The sequence below is a fragment of the Lithobates pipiens genome, unplaced genomic scaffold, assembly GCF_037356315.1.
Source record: "Lithobates pipiens isolate NorthernLeopardFrog02 unplaced genomic scaffold, aLitPip1_a1.2 Scaffold_30, whole genome shotgun sequence".
NCBI lineage: Eukaryota > Metazoa > Chordata > Amphibia > Anura > Ranidae > Lithobates > Lithobates pipiens.
The window spans coordinates 103,092,010-103,111,785 of record NW_027507791.1 but is presented as its reverse complement, the minus strand read 5'-3'; the positions used below and the strand labels follow the sequence as shown (position 1 = coordinate 103,111,785).

The window sequence follows — 19,776 nt, the reverse complement described above, 5'->3', positions numbered from 1 at the left end:
GGTTGGTTTCTTCACTTTCACTCTGATTATATGCAAATTTTATTGAATTACCCCTTCACATCTCTGCATATGCCATACAGTTATTCTTCATCATCCAAATACTCATATCTTTATAAGTACTTAAATCATATCTAAAGCCAATAATAATTTCTTCTAATGTAATATATTAATGCTTCCTGTCCTTAGATATGTTGGCTGTGTTAAAAAGAAAAGGAGGGTTGGGACTTTAACCACTTGCCGACCGCCGCATGTACATTTACGTCGGCAGAATGACACGGCTGGGCAAATGGGTGTACAGGTACGTCCCTTTGAATTTGTCGTCATGTGGTCATTTGCACGACCCTGCCGGGAGCTTCGTGAGTAGGATCGCGGACATCGAGTCCGTGGGGATACGCGCGATTGTCTCACGGAGCTAAAGAATGGGGAGATGCTAATGTAAACAAGCATCTCGCCGTTCTGTCTAGTGACAGTGTCACTGATCACAGCTCCCTGTGATCGGGAGCTATGATCAGGGATGTGTCACATGCAGCCCCTCCCCCTAACAGCATCACTCCCTAGGACACACTTAACCCCTTCCTAACCAGGTGGTCCCAAAAATTTCTCAAATTGTCTGACGTGTCCACCATAATGTCGCAGTCCCGATAAAAATCGCAGATCGCCGCCATTACTAGTAAAAAAAAAATAATAATAATAAAAATGTCATAAAACAAACCCCTATTTTGTAGTCACTATAACTTTTGCGCAAACAATCAATAAATGCTTATTGCAAAAATATGTAGAATACGTATCGGCCTAAACTGAGGAAAAATACATTTTTAATATATATTTTGGGGGGATATTTATTTTAGCAAAAAGTAAAAAATAATGCGTTTTTTTTTTTTTTCAAAATTGTTGCTTTATTTTTGTTTATAGCGCAAAAAATAAAAACCGCAGAGGTGATCCAATACCACCAAACGAAAGCTCTATTTGTGGGAACCACATTGCAGGACCACGCAATTGTCAGTTAAAGCCATGCAGTGCTTAATCACAAAATGTGCTCTGGTCTTTGGCTAGCAAAATGGTCCGGGGCTTAAAGCGGTTGTATAGTCTTTTTTTTTTTTTTCACTTTTACTTACATACAGGTAAGCTAATAATAATGAAAAAATGTGTCCTAAACCTGTATGGTTTAGGAGATGTTCCCCTGGCAATGAGCCGCTGATTGCAGCGGCGCATGCGCACAGGGGTTTCTCGGCTGGAAGTCTGGCAGACGCTGGACCCTGCCGGAAAGAAGTCTCCCGCACGCATGCGCGGGAGTGACGATATCGCTGCTCCGGCCACTCACAGCGCTGGAGCCGCGATATCCGGAAGACACGCCGAAGGAACATGTCAGCTCCCTCGGCGTGTATCGGGCGAGATGTCGGGGCCTCGTTCTAAGGTAAGTATTTCATAATGATCTAGTATGCGGTGCATACTAGCTCATTATGCCTTTTCCCTTTTAGGTATGATAAAATAAATAAAATTCAGCGGATTTACTACCGCTTTAAGTGGTTAAATAAGGTGTATGGCAGGCATCTGGCAAATACTCAAAGTACAATGCCATGTTATAGATTCATATACTTGAACATTAGTGGAGTCGTAACACAACACAATGTAGACCATAATAATAATATTGCGGAGAGAAATTATTTATTAAAAATGCCTCATCATCAAGATGAAATTCATGGTGATAATAATGGTGATGACAGTTCATACAAAAAATAGAACATGATTGTCAATAGTACACTGGCATATGAGTATTGATTTAAGAGCTGATTGTATCAAAAGACGTACTGATGATAACTCATTAATACATTCATATATTAAAAATTCAACACACGATACTTAAAAATTGCATTCTTATGCTCAATCCACTTCCACAGGAGCAAGATGCATGACAGAAATAGAGCGGGCCCCCCCCAAAAAAAGGGGGAGATTACCATTCCTATTAGACTTACAAATCGGCTCATGGTTCAATACATATTGGCTGTGTTCTTTTCCATTTTTCAGGCATTCTCTTTTCCTTTTATTTTCACATGGTGATCCTGCCAGTAACACGCTTCCTGCCCTGGGGTGAAGGCACTTACTTTAGTGTGTCTATGGAGGAGCAGCATTGTTTGCTCCTGATTTTAGACTGCAGACATCTTACCCTTTCCTTATTTCTATCAAACATGGAGAGGTGCTCTGTAGTTCACAGAAGGCTGATACAGGGCTACATTGTTTGAGATTTTGATTCAGTAAAAAGGAAGTTACAAAGCACTCGATTTATTTTATTTATTTTTTTACAGGTATTTACTTGCAGCGTATGTATTTAGCCTGAAAAAGGAAGTCTATGCAGCCACTACATTTTTAGGATTAATAATCTCCAATATATCAGATTTTTGTTCTTGTATTTTGGTTATACTTTAACTGAGCTCAACCACTGAGTGATGGAAACCAATAAAATATAAAAAAAAATTGGTCTATATGTGTGCAGTGTTAAATAATTATTATTGTTAGAAGTATGAAGACAGGATGCGAGTCTTGTAGCTGATTTTCACTGACTTGTGGTTACTACTTAGGTCAGTATCTTAATCTTGATAAAGATCATAATGGGATGCTAAGCAAGGAGGAACTGTCCCGCTATGGTACCGGAACGTTGACCAGTGTATTCTTAGATCGAGTCTTTCAGGAATGTCTGACATATGATGGGGAGATGGTAAGACTTATACATCATAATGTGTTAACTAATCAAGTCTTCTTTCTACTATGTTAACATTTCAAGAATTAAAAACTGAATACTATAAATCAGAGTTAGTAATTCAATAGTGCTCCACTTAGTACATTAACTGTGTGCCGAGTTGTTCCCTGTAGTGCCTTTGAATTATTGTGACGCATTCATTGTCACCACTGGAAATATTAAAGTGGTTGTAAACTCTTACAAACCACTTTGACCTACAGGTAAGCCTAGATTAAGGCTTACCTGTAGGTCCAAGAAATATTTCCTAAACCTATACGGTTTAGGAGATATTTACAAAAAGACAGCCACCGCTGTCTATGGCGCATGCGCCGTAGACAGCGGCGCGCAGGCAGACATGGCAGCGGCGGACATGAAGACGGAGGACCGCTTCAGGGGCTTCGTTCTCAGGTAAGTTATTCATAATGAGCTAGTATGCTATGCATACTAGCTCATTATGCCTTTGCCTTGCAGGTTATTTTTTCAACTGCTTTTACTTCCTCTTTAAGATTATGAAGAATGTCTACTTTGGGGTTCCTTGATTTTTGTTCAGGGCAACTGGATCTTAGAATAAATGTTGGGTGTATCTACAAATGGGTAAATGCATCAATTCTAATTGCAAATAAGGAAATGAAGATTGGATAAGGTGGCAAGGACAGAGCGGGGTCTTCTTTATGCCTGATCTATCATTCATACTGAATGATTTATAGAAGGACTTTTTGTCCAGTCTTGGAACACTGCCATTAAGTGGATCCCAGCAAATCACATTATTAATGAGGACTTGTCCATCAGGGCATGCACTAGCTCTTCATTGCCCTTTTGTAAACTCGGAGCTCCAAAGGTGGTAGACCTCTTTTGTGCAGATTACTATACTGAATAAAAATATGACCTTAATATGTTTGCCCCCAGTAAGCGTGCTACAGTAATGAAAAGGTGTGGGCAGTGAATACCACCAGGGATCCTACTGGTCAGTGTGCTTATGACCTGGGTGCATTTATCCATCATTCAATGTTATTACTAGCAGGTCCTTTTGTTGGTGCATTAAAAGGAAGCAATTGGTAATCTGCTTTTCCAGTAGGCACAATTTAATTTATATTAAGTTGTAGACATTTGTCTGTTGAATATTTTGCTGATGTCTTCAAATCCTTATGCATTCTTTAAATCTAAAGTTCTCTGAAAAGTAGATTATTGTGTTCATTAATCCATGCTCAGGCAGAACTGCCAAGTAACTTGGAGGATTATGGTTTGAACACATGGTGGAAGTGTTCAAAATTTGGTTATCCTTCCAAGCATGCCAACCCAAATACATCCGATATGTACCATTTTTTACAAAGCCACTATACTTGTTCCTATAGTCCCCTGAGAGCAGTCTTAGAGGACGATGTATATTTTACCTGGGTGAGTTGTGTTTAGATGACATGAGTAAAATTGGAGACCAGGAAATTCTCTGTGCTTTTAACAATTGGAATACAATAAATGTAATCAAAAGCTGTCAACAGGTGTTCATATTTCCATCAGAATCAGAGATTTTATCATTTTACAATACCAATCAATCCACATTGATGAGTAATGATTTTCAACTTTTATCTCTGCTGCCTATCAGCCAGGAAATCCAAAATCCAGCTACAAAGCGCTGGGCTTAATCCCTAAGAATTCAGTTTAACATTCATTGGGAAAATTGTATCAAATTTTGAACTAAAATCAATAAAAGCATGTAAGCATATTAGCTATTCTTGTTTTCCAAAGGAAACCACACAGAATGCAAGGCCAATGCATTAGATTTATGGAGGATACCATTTTCCCTGAATGTAAACTGGTAGCTAGCTATCTAACCCAGGAGAATATGTTGTTTTAATATGAGGTTCTCAAAGCATTGTATTACAATGGGAGTCAGGGCCACATGGCGATAATCTTTAGGACAGGAAATACTGGAATTCTTTGGGATTGTAAACAATTATTAATGATTTTAAGCAAGAAGGCCCCACATCCTGCTCTAAAGAATAATTGAAGTCCACAAAGACCTTTTCCAATTGAAAGGCACATTTCACCCCCCCCCCCCTATCTACCCAAGGTTTCTGAATTAGGAAAATTGCTTGATCCTCTTTTACAGTTGCTTCGTCTTCTGTGCACTTATTTACAATATGCCATTACCACAGAGCGGTACTCTTCTACACTGAGCTGATTGGTAGTGGTAGTGGCATTCCCTAAAAACCTACGCAGTCAGCTCAAAGCAGTCTTGCAAGTTGTCCACTCCTTATAACCTAACCTGTCTAAAGCAGATCTTTTCTCTGCCTTATTAAAATCCCCTGTCATGGCAATTTTACAATTTGTGTCAAGTGGAATATATACTGCAGAATTAATAAGTGCTGCAAGTTCTCTCGAGAGATGAAAGGGATAACATTTTAATCACTAGCCGACCAGCCATAGCCTTTTTATCCTTTGCGTGGTCCTAGCGTGGCAATGCTTGCTCACTTCCATGTATCTATGGACAGAGCCTTTGCTGTCAACCTAGGCTGGACTTAAAACATGTCTACTTGTCTTCATCTCCATTACATAGGTGGTGAGGTGGGGATTTAGCAATTTACAAAAGAAAGATAACATTGGTTGTGCTTTCAGTTGAGCTCTCAGGAAGTAACAGGGACACTGCATTTCTGGCAAGATCAACAGCTCCTTCCTGTACTTGCTGAAAATGCCAGCCTGAAATGCAAAACGAATGGAGCTACCACATCTAAAACTGGTAAGCTGCAATATATTGTGCAGCTAGATGTTTGTTCTTGAGACTTGATATCCTTTAACAAAGAATGCATTGTTGGACATTTGCAGTCAATAACTGTATTACATGTTTACTTTTTGCTTTCAGGATTACAAGACATACTTAGACTTTGTCTTGGCATTGGAGAACAGGAAGGAGCCGGCAGCCCTGCAATACATATTCAAACTTCTTGACATCGAGAACAGAGGCTACCTGAATGTCTTTTCTCTTAACTACTTCTTCAGAGTATGTTCTGGTTAGGCTGTAATCACCATGAAGAGTCCCTCCCTCTGAACACATTTGGCTAAGAGTTCTGTTTTTTGTGCAGATAAACCATTGGTGTTGTCTGCAGCAAGCAGACTGTAATTTTCATGTTTCTGCTGCAGATCAATGTGCCATTGTACAGCGTTCCCCAAAATATATTTTACTGTTCTGATACTTTTCCGTTGCTTTCAGAATCCAATTATGGAAATTTGGAGTTCCCTTTTAAAGTATATGTGAACTCAATCACTATAACTATCTTATGAGATTTACCATGTTAATTATATTTCAAATCAATATTTTTAAATCTGCAGCTTTTATTAAAACAATGCCTGGTGATCCTGACATGAAGGTCCTTGTGCCGACACTTTTTGTTAAAAGAATGACAAGGCAATATCATTGTCATCTAGCAAGTGTGCTTTTTTGCTGCCGTCCTGGCTCCTAGTGAAGAAGTTACCATTGGACCATAGTTTACACAAGCATGGCTGTCTTCATCAGGAAGGCTGCCATGAGAAATGCCATGCAACCATCACTTTGTGTGCATATAGGAAGTGGCTAGAAAGGCTGCTGGAGATCAGCAGCACTGAGATGCAACAAAGTATGAAAATAAGTTGGAAACAAGTACCGTATGTCTTGTCTTGTTTTGGTGACTCATTGTTCGGTCTCAGCTGATACCAGAAGCTTAACTAGAACCTTCATGATGCCTGACCGGGGCCCCTCCCATTGATCCCAGGGCCCTTTACTCCCATTGTGGGGCCCTTTATTATGATCCTGCTGAGGGCCTTCCTGCCATCTTGGGGTCCCCCCACAGTGGTGAAATGCCCAGTTGCAAGTTTGACCTTTGCACCCCTGGTAGTTCTGCAACTGGTGTATTGCAAATTTTTTTCTTTTTTTTATCATTTTTATTTTATTTACAATTTTATTTCTAACATATTTTTTAGAACCCCCATTTTGGGGGGCTTTGCCGAAATATTAGACCCTTGATGTGTCACTTTTGAGACCGAGAAATGGACTGAAGACCGATATATCAGTCCCTTTCTCTTCAGCCTCAGCTGCACAGAATAGATTAATAGGAATAGCTCTGTACATAGCTTTCCGTTCAATCATAATCTGAAGCATAGTAAACACAGTTTACTATATCTCAGTTATGAATGAATAAAAAAAAGTCGGTGACCGATCACTGACTCAATTAATTAAGCTCTCAATCCTGACAGATCCCCGGCAGCATCTAGCGGGACGTCTGAGGAGAAAACCGGGCAGCACTGTGGGGGGGTGGCGGTGGGGCAGGGAAGCACATGGGCGCAGCAGGACAGGGATAGGGAGGTGGTGAGAGCAGCGTGTAGAGGAACCGATGCCCTCCATTTTCCTCCTGTAGCCACTGAATGTCTGCAGGAGAGAGAAAGGAGGAGAAGTGGGTATTCAGCGGCTACATGGAGAAATCTGTTCCTTTACGCGCCCCCGCCGTCCTATCCAGGTGTACAGGGAGGGCCGCAAAAGCCCCTGGAGCATGGGGCCAGGTCGCAATGGCGACCCCTGTATGTATGCCCCTGGCTGACAAGTAAACCTTTTGGATGAGATGAACATTTAAAGCACAATTTCTCTGAAGATCTGCTGCAGGAAGCAAAGTCCATGTATATAGAGAGAAAAATTACTTTTTACAATTATGCATCTTTCTTGGTGAAATTTGTTCATTTTCTGCTGTTGTCTTTGGATCAGGCAATTCAAGAACAAATGAAGATCCATGGCCAGGATCCAGTAACTTTTCAGGATGTAAAGGTAAAATTCCTAGTATATGTTCATATATTTCATTAATTGGAACCCTTTAATAACATGATGCAAGAGCGGTGAGGTATCATAAGCTGTAACCCCTTATCCAGTGTTGGCTTAACCTTAAAAGATAGGTTCACTTTTTGGAACCTATTGTAACATGTTCCAGCATGTGCAGCTATTCTTCCTCCCCAGTGACAGTGGGTGGGCATCAGGCGCCCCCTGTCACTGTTTGAAAAATAACGTAGCTGAACGGGACTCCATCCGCCCAGCCACATTCTTCATTCACATTCCCTTGTGAATGGGAAACTACAAGTCTCGGCAGCCTTTGCAGCTTTCGACTTGTAGTTTCAATTAACTACCATGGCGCTGTTGAGTGCTGTGGTAGTTAAATCATTCTTCCTGTCAGTGTGCATCTGCCTTGCCCGTATGAGGAACGAGCAGACAGATACACAGAGTAGTCTACAGGAGCCCTGCATGGCACTCACTATCTGCTGATCATAAGTGCAATGCTTTCCAGGCTCCAAGTAAAAAAATAAAAAAATGTTTTTTTACCTGCAAAAAGGTGTGCATTTATTTTATTTTTTTAAATGTGAACTTCTCATTTAAAACGAATCTGAGATGAAACTGCCACTTTCAACATATGGAAGGCACCACCCTCAGGTTGGATACATTTTCCTATTCAGCACATTGATGTATCAAATCCTGGGAAACTTTGGTATGCAAACACCACCAGTCAGCTTTTCTGTCCAAGAGCCTGGCCCACCCCTTCTGCTTCTAAATTTCACTTTTGGCTCAAACCTGCAAAGTTGGATCAGTCAAGAGGTGTGGGAGAGTGGCCGTGTTAGGCTAGCGATGCTTTCTAAGCAGGGGTTTACTTACTTTTTTTTTTTTTCGCTTTTTCACCATTTTCTTTTAAAAAGCTTTTTAAAAATTATGAACTCATTAAGGGCCCGTGGGCTTTTGGGCCTTCTCATGTGTCTGTGGCATCAGCTTGAGTTGCCTCTGAGATAATTCAGAACTTATTGACAGATTTATCTGACCTGCAGTTGGAGGTTTGACAAAGGGGTGCACACCTCCAAAATACATAGCCACGCCCATTTACATATAGTCCCAAGAGGCATAGCAAGACTCTGACAGCCACAAGCATGACACCCAGAGGCATGATGGGACTTGTAGTTTTGCAGCAGCTGGAGGTCCGCTAATTGCATATTCCTGGCCTATGTCATCATGGCGGTCTGGTCAGCCTGTAACGCTGCCTTGCTGCCATCTGCTGGAGACTTATGGATATACAGTGCCTTGCGAAAGTATTCGGCCCCCTTGAACTTTTCAAACTTTTGCCACATTTCAGGCTTCAAACATAAAGATATAAAATTTTAATTTTTTGTGAAGAATCACCAACAAGTGGGACACAATTGTGAAGTGGAACGAAATCTATTGGATAATTTAAACTTTTTTAGCAAATAAAAAACTGAAAAGTGGTGCGTGCAAAATTATTCGGCCCCTTTACTTTCAGTGCAGCAAACTCACTCCAGAAGTTCCGCAAGGATCTCTGAATGATCCAATGTTGTCCTAAATGACTGATGGTGATAAATAGAATCCACCTGTGTGTAATCAAGTCTCTGTATAAATACACCTGCTCTGTGATAGTCTCAGGGTTCTGTTGAAAGCGCAGAGAGCATCATGAAAACCAAGGAACACACCAGGCAGGTCCGTAATACTGTTGTGGAGAAGTTTAAAGCCGGATTTGGATACAAAAAGATTTCCCAAGCTTTAAACATCCCAAAGAGCACTGTGCAAGCGATCATTTTGAAATGGAAGGAGTATCAGACCACTGCAAATCTACCAAGACCTGGCCGTCCCTTTAAACTTTCAGCTCAGACAAGGAGAAGACTGATCAGAGATGCAGCCAAGAGGCCCATGATCACTCTGGATGAACTGCAGAGAACTACAGCTGAGGTGGGAGAGTCTGTCCATAGGACAACAATCAGTCGTACACTGCACAAATCTGGCCTTTATGGAAGAGTGGCAAGAAGAAAGATATCCATAAAAAGTCTTGTCTAAAGTTTGCCACAAGCCACCTGGGAGACACGCCAAACATGTGGAAGAAGGTGCTCTGGTCAGATGAAACCAAAATCGAACTTTTTGCCCACAATGCAAAACGATATGTTTGGCGTAAAAGAAACACAGCTCATCACCCTCAACACACCATCCCCACTGTCAAACATGGTGGTGGCAGCATCATGGTTTGGGCCTGCTTTTCTTCAGCAGGGATAGGGAAGATGGTTAAAATTGAGGGGGAAGATGGATGCAGCCAAATACAGGACCATTCTGGATGAAAACCTGTTGGGAGTCTGCAAAAGACCTGAAACTGGGACGGAGATTTATCTTCCAACAAGACAATGATCCCAAACATACAGCAAAATCTACAAAGGAATAGTTCACAAATAAACGTATCCAGGTGTTAGAATGGCCAAGTCAAAGTCCAGACCTGAATCCAATCGAGAATCTGTGGAAAGAGCTGAAAACTGCTGTTCACAAACGCTCTCCATCCAACCTCACTGAGCTCAAGCTGTTTTGCAAGGAAGAATGGGCAAGAATTTCAGGTTCTCGATGTGCAAAACTGATAGAGACATACCCCAAGCGACTTGCAGCTGTAATCGCAGCAAAAGGTGGCTCTACAAAGTATTAACGCAAGGGGGCCGAATAATTTTGCACGCCCCACTTTTCATTTTTTTATTAGTTAAAAAAGTTTCAAAAATCCAATAGATTTCGTTCCACTTCACAATTGTGTCCCACTTGTTGGTGATTCTTCACAAAAAATAAAAATTTTATATCTTTATGTTTGAAGCCTGAAATGTGGCAAAAGGTTGAAAAGTTCAAGGGGGCCGAATACTTTCGCAAGGCACTGTACATTGTATGACATTTTACATGTGAATATTTTATTGTTTTTCATTGAATAGCGATAATAGTAGTGGTTTTCTTCTTCTCTTTTTTCTTCTCTTTTTTTATTTTTATTGTTCACTTATACATGACCTGCAGTTTACCTGCTTTAATCAGATCTTCTATTCTCATAGTCTTGTATGGTAATGCAAAACCTGTTGACACAGGCTCAAAGTATAGACCCCCTCTAGCACAATGTGCTGGCATTGAAAACATAAATGTGCTTATGGTATCGCTTTATAAGCCTTGAAAAAGCCATTACCACTTTCCAGCCATTCGGGTGTTTTTACTTCATACTCTGATATTTGTTAAAATGTATCTATAACAAAGGTGTGCGCATAGGGTTTGTCTGATGTGCCTGGGCACACCCTAATCACCCCGTGCATCAGGGAAACTGATAAGGCAGTACAGCGAGCCCTCTTGTACTGGGCCTATCGACCCAACAGGAGGACCAGCTGTACTGTGTTATTGCAGACACAGATCCTCTTCCCCTTCAGCACTGTTGGCTTCTCCCCCACTCCCTCCGGCTATGCTGAAGGGGGATCAGTCCTAGCATCTGCAGCCCTATCTTCCCCCCCCCCCCCCCCCGCTGTCCAGGCCCTCTGTGTACCCCTTTCCCCCGCAGCCCTCTGTGTGCCCCTTTCCCCCGCTTCCCTCCTCTCCAGCTGGCAGCTGCTGTGGGCACATGGGGATGTTTTAGGATGGAGAGTGGGGGAAGGGGCCAGTAAATATGCAAGTTGCTAGTCCCCTTCCTTTTCTGAATGAACACAGCAATTGGTACAAATACAAACTGTTTACTATGCTTCAATTTGTGAATTAAAAGGAAGCCTGTGAGCGCCTTCTATTCATTAATCTCTGCAGCTGAGCCTATAGAAAAAGGGACTGATACATCTTTGTCCTCAGTCCTAAATGTGAGCCATCAGGGGTCTGTTTTAGACCCCTAATATTTCAAAAAAGCACAACAGGGCAATTTAATTAAAAAATAAAAAAGTAATTAAAAAATAAATTAAAATAAATAATTAAAAAATAAATTGTTAAAAAAAAAAAATGTACAGAAAAAAATAAATTAAGGATTTGTTCATGTGTGCTTTTCTCTCTATAGTTTCTGCCATGGCTGCACAGCCACGGTCTCTTGCTCTGTTTGAGCTTTGGGGTGCACACTCTAATGCAATAGGCTGCACTGACCAGTGATTTTTTTAAAAAAGGAGCCCAAGATCTACTACAGCTCTAAGAGTCTACTTCCAAGAGATACAGAAATAAAATGAATATGCATAAAATGAGACACAGCACTTAAAGTGATTGTAATGTCTTGTGTTTTTTTTTTTTTCTCAATGGTTTTGCACAGGGCAGCCCCAGTCCTCCTCTTCTCTAGTCACTCTTTGGCTCTCCTGATCCCTCCCTCCTGTTGAGTGCCCCTACAGCAAACGGCTTGCTATGGGGGCACCTGAGCCAAGTCACAGCTCCCTGTGTCTGTTCAGACACAGTTCCCCAGATTTGGGCCCACCCCATCTCTTTCCTGACTAACTGACTTTGACAGCAGCGGAACTGGTAGACATTGCTGGAGATAAATGAGGCTTGGGTAAGTAATAGGGGATGCTGAAGCGGCTGCTGCAAACAGAAGGCTTTTTATGCAACCTTCTGACTTTACAACCCCTTTAATACAACCTTAATATATATTTATTTTTATGGTCTGTGCTGCAGTTTTGTTGTACTATAACCCTACAAGAGATGTGCCTCCTATGTTATTCCCAAGAAGCACATGGTTTCAGTGGTTTATACTGAAATATTTACAAGTATGCATTCAAGCATTATTGTGTAATATTTAACTTTAGGTATTCTTTAACACACCTTAACCACTTAAAGCAGAGTTCCACCCAAAAATTGAACTTCTGCTTTAAGTACTCGTGACCCCGACAAGCCGCATTTGCCATGTAATTTTTTTGGGGGGGGTGTACCTAGTTTTCGCAAGTACCCAGCTCCCACATTCATCTCCTGCCACAGGAAGTTCGCCTCTCCCCCTCCTTCCCTGCAGTCTTCTGGGACACGTCACAGGTCCCAGAAGATTGCCCGGCCATTCATACCAATTAGCGTGGCTCGCCGGGCTGTGACAGCACAGCCGGGGCCCACACTTGCAATGCCAGCCACGCAGAGAGGAGGGGCAGAGAAGCGAGGCTTTGGGCAGCCGCATCGCTGGACTGTGAGACAGGTGCGTGTCTGTTTATTAAAAGTCATCAGCTACGCTTTTTGTAGCTGCTGACTTTGAAATGGGTGGAACTCAAATTTAAGGACCAAGCCTATTTCTGACACTTGTTTACAAAATCAGTTTTGTTTTTTGCTAGAAAATTACTTAGAACCCCTTAACATTGTATTTTTTTTAATTAGCAGAGACACTAGAGACTAAAATGAAGATCGTTGCAATAGTTTGTCACACCGTATTTGCGCAGTGGTTTTACAAACACCATTGTTATGGAAAAAAATTAAAAAATTTGAATTAAAAGTAAGAAAACAGTAAAGTTAGTCCAATTTTGTTTTATAATGTGAAAGATAATGGTACGCTGTGTAAATTGATGCCTAATATGTCATGCTCATTGAATAGCGATACATTTTGGTGCTTAAAAATCTCCACAGGTTATCAGTTTAGAGTTACAGAGTTCTTGGACTAAAATTATTGCTCTTGCTCCAATGATTGTGACGGTACATCATATGTGTGGTTTGAACACCGTTTACATATGTGGGCGTGACTTTCATATGCGTTTGATTCTGCGGGTGAGCTCGGAGGGATGGGGCACTTTAAATTTATTTATTTTTTCTAATTTATTTTACTTTTATTTTTACCCTGTCCCTTTTTATTTTTTTTAAAGTGGTTGTATACCCATTTTTTTTACTTTGACCTACAGGTAAGCCTATAATAAGGCTTACCTGTAGGTAAAAAGAATATCTCCTCAACCTTTACGGTTTAGGAGATATTCCCCTTGCATGCAGCCGCTGACTTCAGCGGCGCATGCGCTCTGAATTTCCTGGCTAAAAGGTACGTCAGAAGCTGGACCTTGCCGAAAAGAAGTCTCACGCATGCAGGCAAGTGATGACATCGCACCTCTGGCCGCTCACAGCACTGGAGCCGCGATACCCGGAAGACACGCCGAGGGAAAATGCCAGCTCCCACGGCGTTGACCAAGATCACCTGCCAACGCCTCGTTCTAAAGTATTTCATAATGGGCTAGTATGCGGTGCATACTAGCTCATTATACCTTTTTACCTTACAGGTTTAAGAAAAAATAAATAAAAAAAATCTGCATGGTTACTACCTCTTTAAAAAAAATGTGATCACTTTTATTCCTATTACAAGGAATGTAAACATCCATTGTAATAGAAATAAGCAGCACAGGGCCTCTTAAATGTGAGAGCTGGGGTAAAAAAGGGGGGGGGGGGGCTTAAGGCCGGAGGGCGGAAGTAACTTTTGATGACGCTCAGGTCCTTCAAGAGCATATGTTGGGGGCTATCTTGTCCTCACTTGGCTTCCTGCCCACTAGGCAATCGTATCGTTTCCGTCAACTCCGGTAAGCAGCGGAAACGACCGGGAAGAGACGGGCGAATCCACCACTGGGACCACTTTTATGTTAAAGCAGACCGCCCACCGTGTTCCAGGGTTATCACAGCTATCTATGGCGGCTATCTGCCATAACCCCTCCTAAGATAACGTTGGCTATCTGCTGCCATAACCCCAGTATTTAACGTCAAATTAGCGACGTATATCTGCGGTGGGTGGTCCGCTGAACTCCCGCCATGATGATTTTAATATCTTTGTTGTTTAACTGGTTACCTCTGCCAAGCATCAACATGTATTCCTGTTTTTTCTTCCAATAGCATAACAGTGGGCTTTTAGTTGTGCCCAGTAGTACAGCTTCTACTGTATCCCCTTCCTGATTCTAGAACTCTAAGTATAATTGACACCAGTGGTGGAGACCACATCATCACAGGCTTTGCTTTGTGATTGGGCAAGTGAACACATTACCATCTGGTGTAGAGGGTCCTTAATATAAATTTTAACATCTAAAAAAAGAAAATCACAGACCCTGAAAGACATCTCTAAAGATGACCTGTATCTAGAAAATATGGATGCTGCCACGGCTAGCCTTCCTCTTTTAAAATGCTAGTTGTCACACTGATCCAGTGTTTTTAATACTCTGACCTCCAAAAAGATGCATAGCAGGAGTTCTTGCTTTTCGTTTCTGCATGCCTTTTCAATGGCATTGACTCTAATTGAAACCAGCGACAGCCAGGGACCAAACATTTTCAGAAAAAGCAGCACCCCCCATATTTTTTCCTTTTGGTTCTCATACAGATCTTCCTTATCAGCAGGGTACAGTTTTTACTTTGTTGGGCTAGGTGTGATCAGTTGCAATCGTTTCTCTCCTTACTCTTCGCACTTCAAAATTAGAATCATCTGTTTGATTTGTACCATGTTCTGAATGCTTACCCATGGTACATATTGGGATACAGTGGATATAAAAAGTCTACAAAAGTCTTTAAAATGTCAGGTTTCTGTGAAGTTAAAAAATTGAGACAAAGATAAATAATTTCAGAACTTTTTCTACCTTTTTAATGTGACCTATAAGCTGAACAACAAACTGAAATTTGCTGACGCCCGGGTGCTGGCAGTGTGAAAGGGCTCTAAGTTTTACAGAATGTGCTAGTATGCGATGCATACTAGCACATTATAAAATTGCACTGCAGGAGGAAAATCTTTTTCTTTACGGAGTTTACTGCTTGAAGAGCTTTCAGTGTTGCACATTAGTGACGAGAAGAATATCACTGAAATATCTTTTGTGTCCTTTTTAGGATGAAATCTTTGACATGGTTAAACCAAAGGATCCTTTACGTATTACTCTTCAGGATCTCATCCAGAGCAGCCAAGGAGATACCGTGTGTAGTATTCTCATTGATCTGAATGGCTTCTGGACCTATGAAAATCGTGAGGTGCTGGTAGCTGCTGATGGAGAAAGCCCTGCAGACATTGATGATACATAATAAACTATTGAAGGGCTATTTCTTTGACTTGGTTCACAGGTAACCTCCCTTGTCCTCGTTGTCATATGGATGGAATGGTTTTAATGAACTTAGAGCTGGAAACATAGAATGCAATTAAAGAATGGCATCAGCAGTATAATATTTCTTATATGAATCTATAGGGGACTTGTCAATTCACTTCTTATCTGTTTAGCCAAGGATCCACTGCAATGCTTGCAGCTTCAGTCATTTTGACTACCAGGATGAGTACTAGTTCCAGGATAAGCACATGACTGTGTGTTAAAGTAAGGTTATCATCCGAAAAATACAAAGCGCTTCCTTTGATAACCTTTTGAAAATTCTAGTTGTCTGGTTGTGATGCTGGCTCTCTGTAAAACTCACACCTGTAAAATGCAGATCTCTGAAAGGGCACATAGAAAAACTGTGCCACTTTGACACCACAAAGCTGTTGTGATATGCAGTGTGGAGAATTGTAGACATGCTGCATTTTTCCACAGTACACTGGATGGCACCAGAGGTTATCACACAGCATTGGGCTGCTGTCTGCAGACTTGAATAGGATTTTACATTTTCAATAAAGTTAAAAAAAAAAAATGTAAATGGTGCATCGCACCACTCTTACTGCCAACAATACTGGCAGTAGCCCTCGTGCTAAAACAGTGTTTTGATGTGTGGGCAATGTGAACTTGAGACCCTAACATGGAACAAACATGCATATCAGGAGAGTCATAGTAAAGTCAGAAGTTCTTATCTGTATACTTCATCTGAGTCAAAGTAATGAAACACAAGGGTCCGCATCACAGCCAGCCAACTAGCATTATCAGGAGAGGTCTGTAATGACAGTCTGTTTATTATTCTGATAACCGGTAAATGGACAGGTGAAAATTACTAGTGCTGGACCGGATTCCCACCTGACACAGGTTTTCCATGCTTTCAGATCTGCTTTAATGAGGTTGAGGAAAAAGTTGATTTAATTTCACTCATAAATGGGCTCAGCCAATTATCTTCAAGACCACAAGAGACCTAAAGGTTGTCAGATGTTGGAGCTCTTCTGCGTACTTCTTGGACCAAGAAGAAAGGGGGGGGGGGGGGGGTCGACCCCATAATGCTTGTTCTGACAAGTTAACTGTTCTTAAAAAGAAAAATCACTGACTGTACTCAACTGTGCTGTTGCAAGTGCTCCAATATGGCTACAATCACCATTAACCCTTATCTGAAGTCCACAGTGCCGAGACAGACAGGATGGTATCTACAGCAGCACCCAGCAACCAAACTATTCCATCTCAGACTCAATGATCACAGATAAGGGCCCAGCTGTGAGCTCTTTTTCCAAAAGAGTTAACTTATATAGTTGCTTAGTTTGGGCATTTTGGAAATGCTGTATGTTTTTATTATTTATGCATTTTTTTTGTTTTTTTACTTTTATTATACTTGTTTTAATTTATATAATTTTCGTGTCATGTGACTTGCCTCCGCTTACCTGCAAGAAATGGGATTTTCCTGACTGACATCAGAATTGGTCAGCAATAAATATAGGCAGATAAGGACACTTACTTTTGAAAATAAAATGAGAGTTTTGCTTTAATGCCTATTTTCAATGTCTGACATTTGACATTAAAAAACAATGAATGATTTGCTGTGTAATTAATCTTTTCCAATTAAAAAGTCGAGCATAAAATTGTATGTGCATTATTCACCAAAGGCTCTACTAAATAAAGTGTTTAGTGTCTGTCATCTACAGTTATAGACTCTTGGAGTGTACGGCTTCGTGAAATGGTATGCACAGGAAACATGTAAATTTTATTTTCACTTTTGCAATCAACTTGAGATAACATTTTATATTTGTTCAATGTTTCCATTCACACAGTGTAACATAAATAGCTGCTATGTAACGTAAGGAGGGGGCTGGTGAGTTAACCACTTTCATAACAGGTCAATTCTGGCATTCCTCTCCTACATGTAAAAATTACTCAAAACAACTGAACATATATATATATAAAATAAATTTTAGCAGAGACCTTATGTCACATGGTATTTGCACAGCAATTTAAACAAACAAAAGACACTATTTACCCCAATTTGTGTGTGTATATAGATACCTAACATGTCACACTTTAAAACAGGGGTCTCAAACTCAAATTGGCAGAGGGCCACATGTTTTCATATCCCATGGGGGCTGCATGCAAACTTTCAAAAAACAATAAACTATACCAGCAAAATAATATACTATAACCAGCACTGAAGTCAGCAAACTCATTATTAACCCAACACTGGTGTCAGCAAACGCATTATTAACCCCCAGCACTGATGTCAGCAAATGCATTATTAACCCCCAGCAGTGATGTCAGCAAACGCATTATTAACCCCCAGCAGTGATGTCAGCAAACGCATTATTAACCCCCGGCACTGGTGTCAGCAAACGCATTATTAACCCCCAGCAGTGATGTCAGCAAACGCATTAATCCCCCAGCAGTGATGTCAGCAAACGCATTATTAACCCAACACCAGTGTCGGCAAACGCATTATTACCCTCCCCCCACACTGCACAAATAGCTCTTCACTCCATAATTACCCCCCCCCCACACACTACACAATTACCCCCACACTCCATATAATACCCTCCACACATTTCTACCCCAGTCACCCCACTAAGGACTTTGCCTCAGTGTGATGGCTCACTCACCTCTCCTGGCAGTCAGGATCATCTGCCTCCCGAGTCCTCTCCTCCTGGCTTCCACACCGGCCTAGTAACAGGGGACCCAGAGAACACAATCTCCCGCCCTGAGGTCAGTGCCTAGGTGGGTGGGGCGATGGGCGGATCCTTCCTCCACTCTGTTCTCTCTCTGGGCTGCATCAGCGGGCAGCGGAGAGGACAGAGCAGATGGACAGGTAAAGCTTTTCGGCGCCTCCCTCTCTGCGGTGCAGTGCAAAAAGACGTCCTGGGTCGGCCCTGCGTGCGGGCCATTTTTAACTGGTCCACGGGCCGCAAATGGCCCGCGGGCCAGTACTTTGAGACCCCTGCTTTAAAACTGCTCACACTCCTGGAATGGTGCCAAACTTCAGTACTTCAAAATCTCGACAACACAATTTGTTTACAGTTTACCAGTTTATAGTTAGAGGAGGTCTTGTGCTAGAAGTATTGCTCTCGCTGTAACATGGTGCCTCACATGTGTGGTTTGAACGCAATTTACCTATGCGGGCGTGATCTTTGTATGCTTTTACTTTGGTGTTTTTTTTTAACACTTTAAGATTTTATTTTTATTCCTATTACATGTAAACATCCTTTGGAATAGGGCATGACAGGTCCTCTTTACGGAGTGATTTGGGGTCTATAAGTCCCCACATTTATCCTCTATGCTGAAAAGCATGAGATAAAAAAAAAAAAAAATCAACCTCAGGCTTTCCAGCTGTTCACATCTGCCGACACTGAAAGTGACATCATGACGCACCACACATGTGAGGTATCAGAGCGAAAGCATAATTCTAGCACCAGAACTCCTGTGTAAATCTAAACTGGTATCCTGCAAAGGCTTTTAAAGTGTCACCTATGGATAATTTACAGTACCGTAGTTTGTCACCATTCCATGACATTGCATAATTTTAAAGTGTGACATATTTGTTATTTACTCATTTACTTCTTTGTGTATTTTTTTTTTCCAAAATAAATAGCTTTTTTGTAAAATCTTTATTTTGAAACAGTTTAACGGAAAAATACACTTAAGTATACAGTAGACAGGCGTGTCAGGACCAAACACAAAACAAATAAACTGTAGGAAACAATGACACCCATAGGAACTTTCCTGGTGGCCGAGAGTTGGCGGCTTAGATCAGACACATGAGTCAAGCAATCGACTGATAATGAACGTCTGGAGTGTCTTCTTGCCTACTTATGCCTATTCCAGTTTCCACGAGCTAGGGCCCTGCCCCAGGGTGCCTCTGATTTCAAAGGAGGGGACAGGCCGGAGCCTAATCCCCCTCCCTTCTTCATACATGAGGTCGGGGAGGCATGGGACCGTCCCCCGACGGCCGCCAAGGAGAGGGGGGGCCAATCGCCTCCAGCTACCTCTCCCGAGCGTCACCCGGGGGTAAAACAGGCCCACAGCAACCTCTCCGCCCAGGAGAGGCGCACTAGTATGGGCCCCTCCGGACAGAAGGATTCCCCTCGCCAGCTAAACAGGGCAGCCGCAGGACCAACTAGCCTGCAGGAAACCTAACGCTCCACCACATCTCAATACCACGTAGGTCATTAGAAAGCAACGTCTTGAAGTGTAGAATATAGAGAAGGAAGGTAAAA

The 19,776-nt window shown here is 41.7% G+C and overlaps 1 protein-coding gene across 2 annotated transcripts in view; it reads left to right on the top strand.

Annotated features, from left to right (window-relative positions):
* PPP2R3C (protein phosphatase 2 regulatory subunit B''gamma) overlaps positions 1-17,160 on the top strand; it is a 42,111-nt gene extending 24,951 nt beyond the window's left edge. The window contains exons 11-15 of one of the 2 annotated variants that reach the window (XM_077464713.1): positions 2,577-2,713; positions 5,592-5,729; positions 7,461-7,520; positions 15,294-15,521; positions 16,420-17,160. In XM_077464713.1, the coding sequence (XP_077320839.1) occupies positions 2,577-2,713; positions 5,592-5,729; positions 7,461-7,520; positions 15,294-15,482 (524 nt within the window). In that variant the 3' untranslated portion in view covers positions 15,483-15,521; positions 16,420-17,160. Of the gene's footprint in view, positions 1-2,576; positions 2,714-5,591; positions 5,730-7,460; positions 7,521-15,293 lie in introns of both variants that reach the window. The other variant, XM_077464712.1, reaches the window with a different exon arrangement.
* The last annotated feature ends 2,616 nt before the right edge of the window (positions 17,161-19,776 follow it).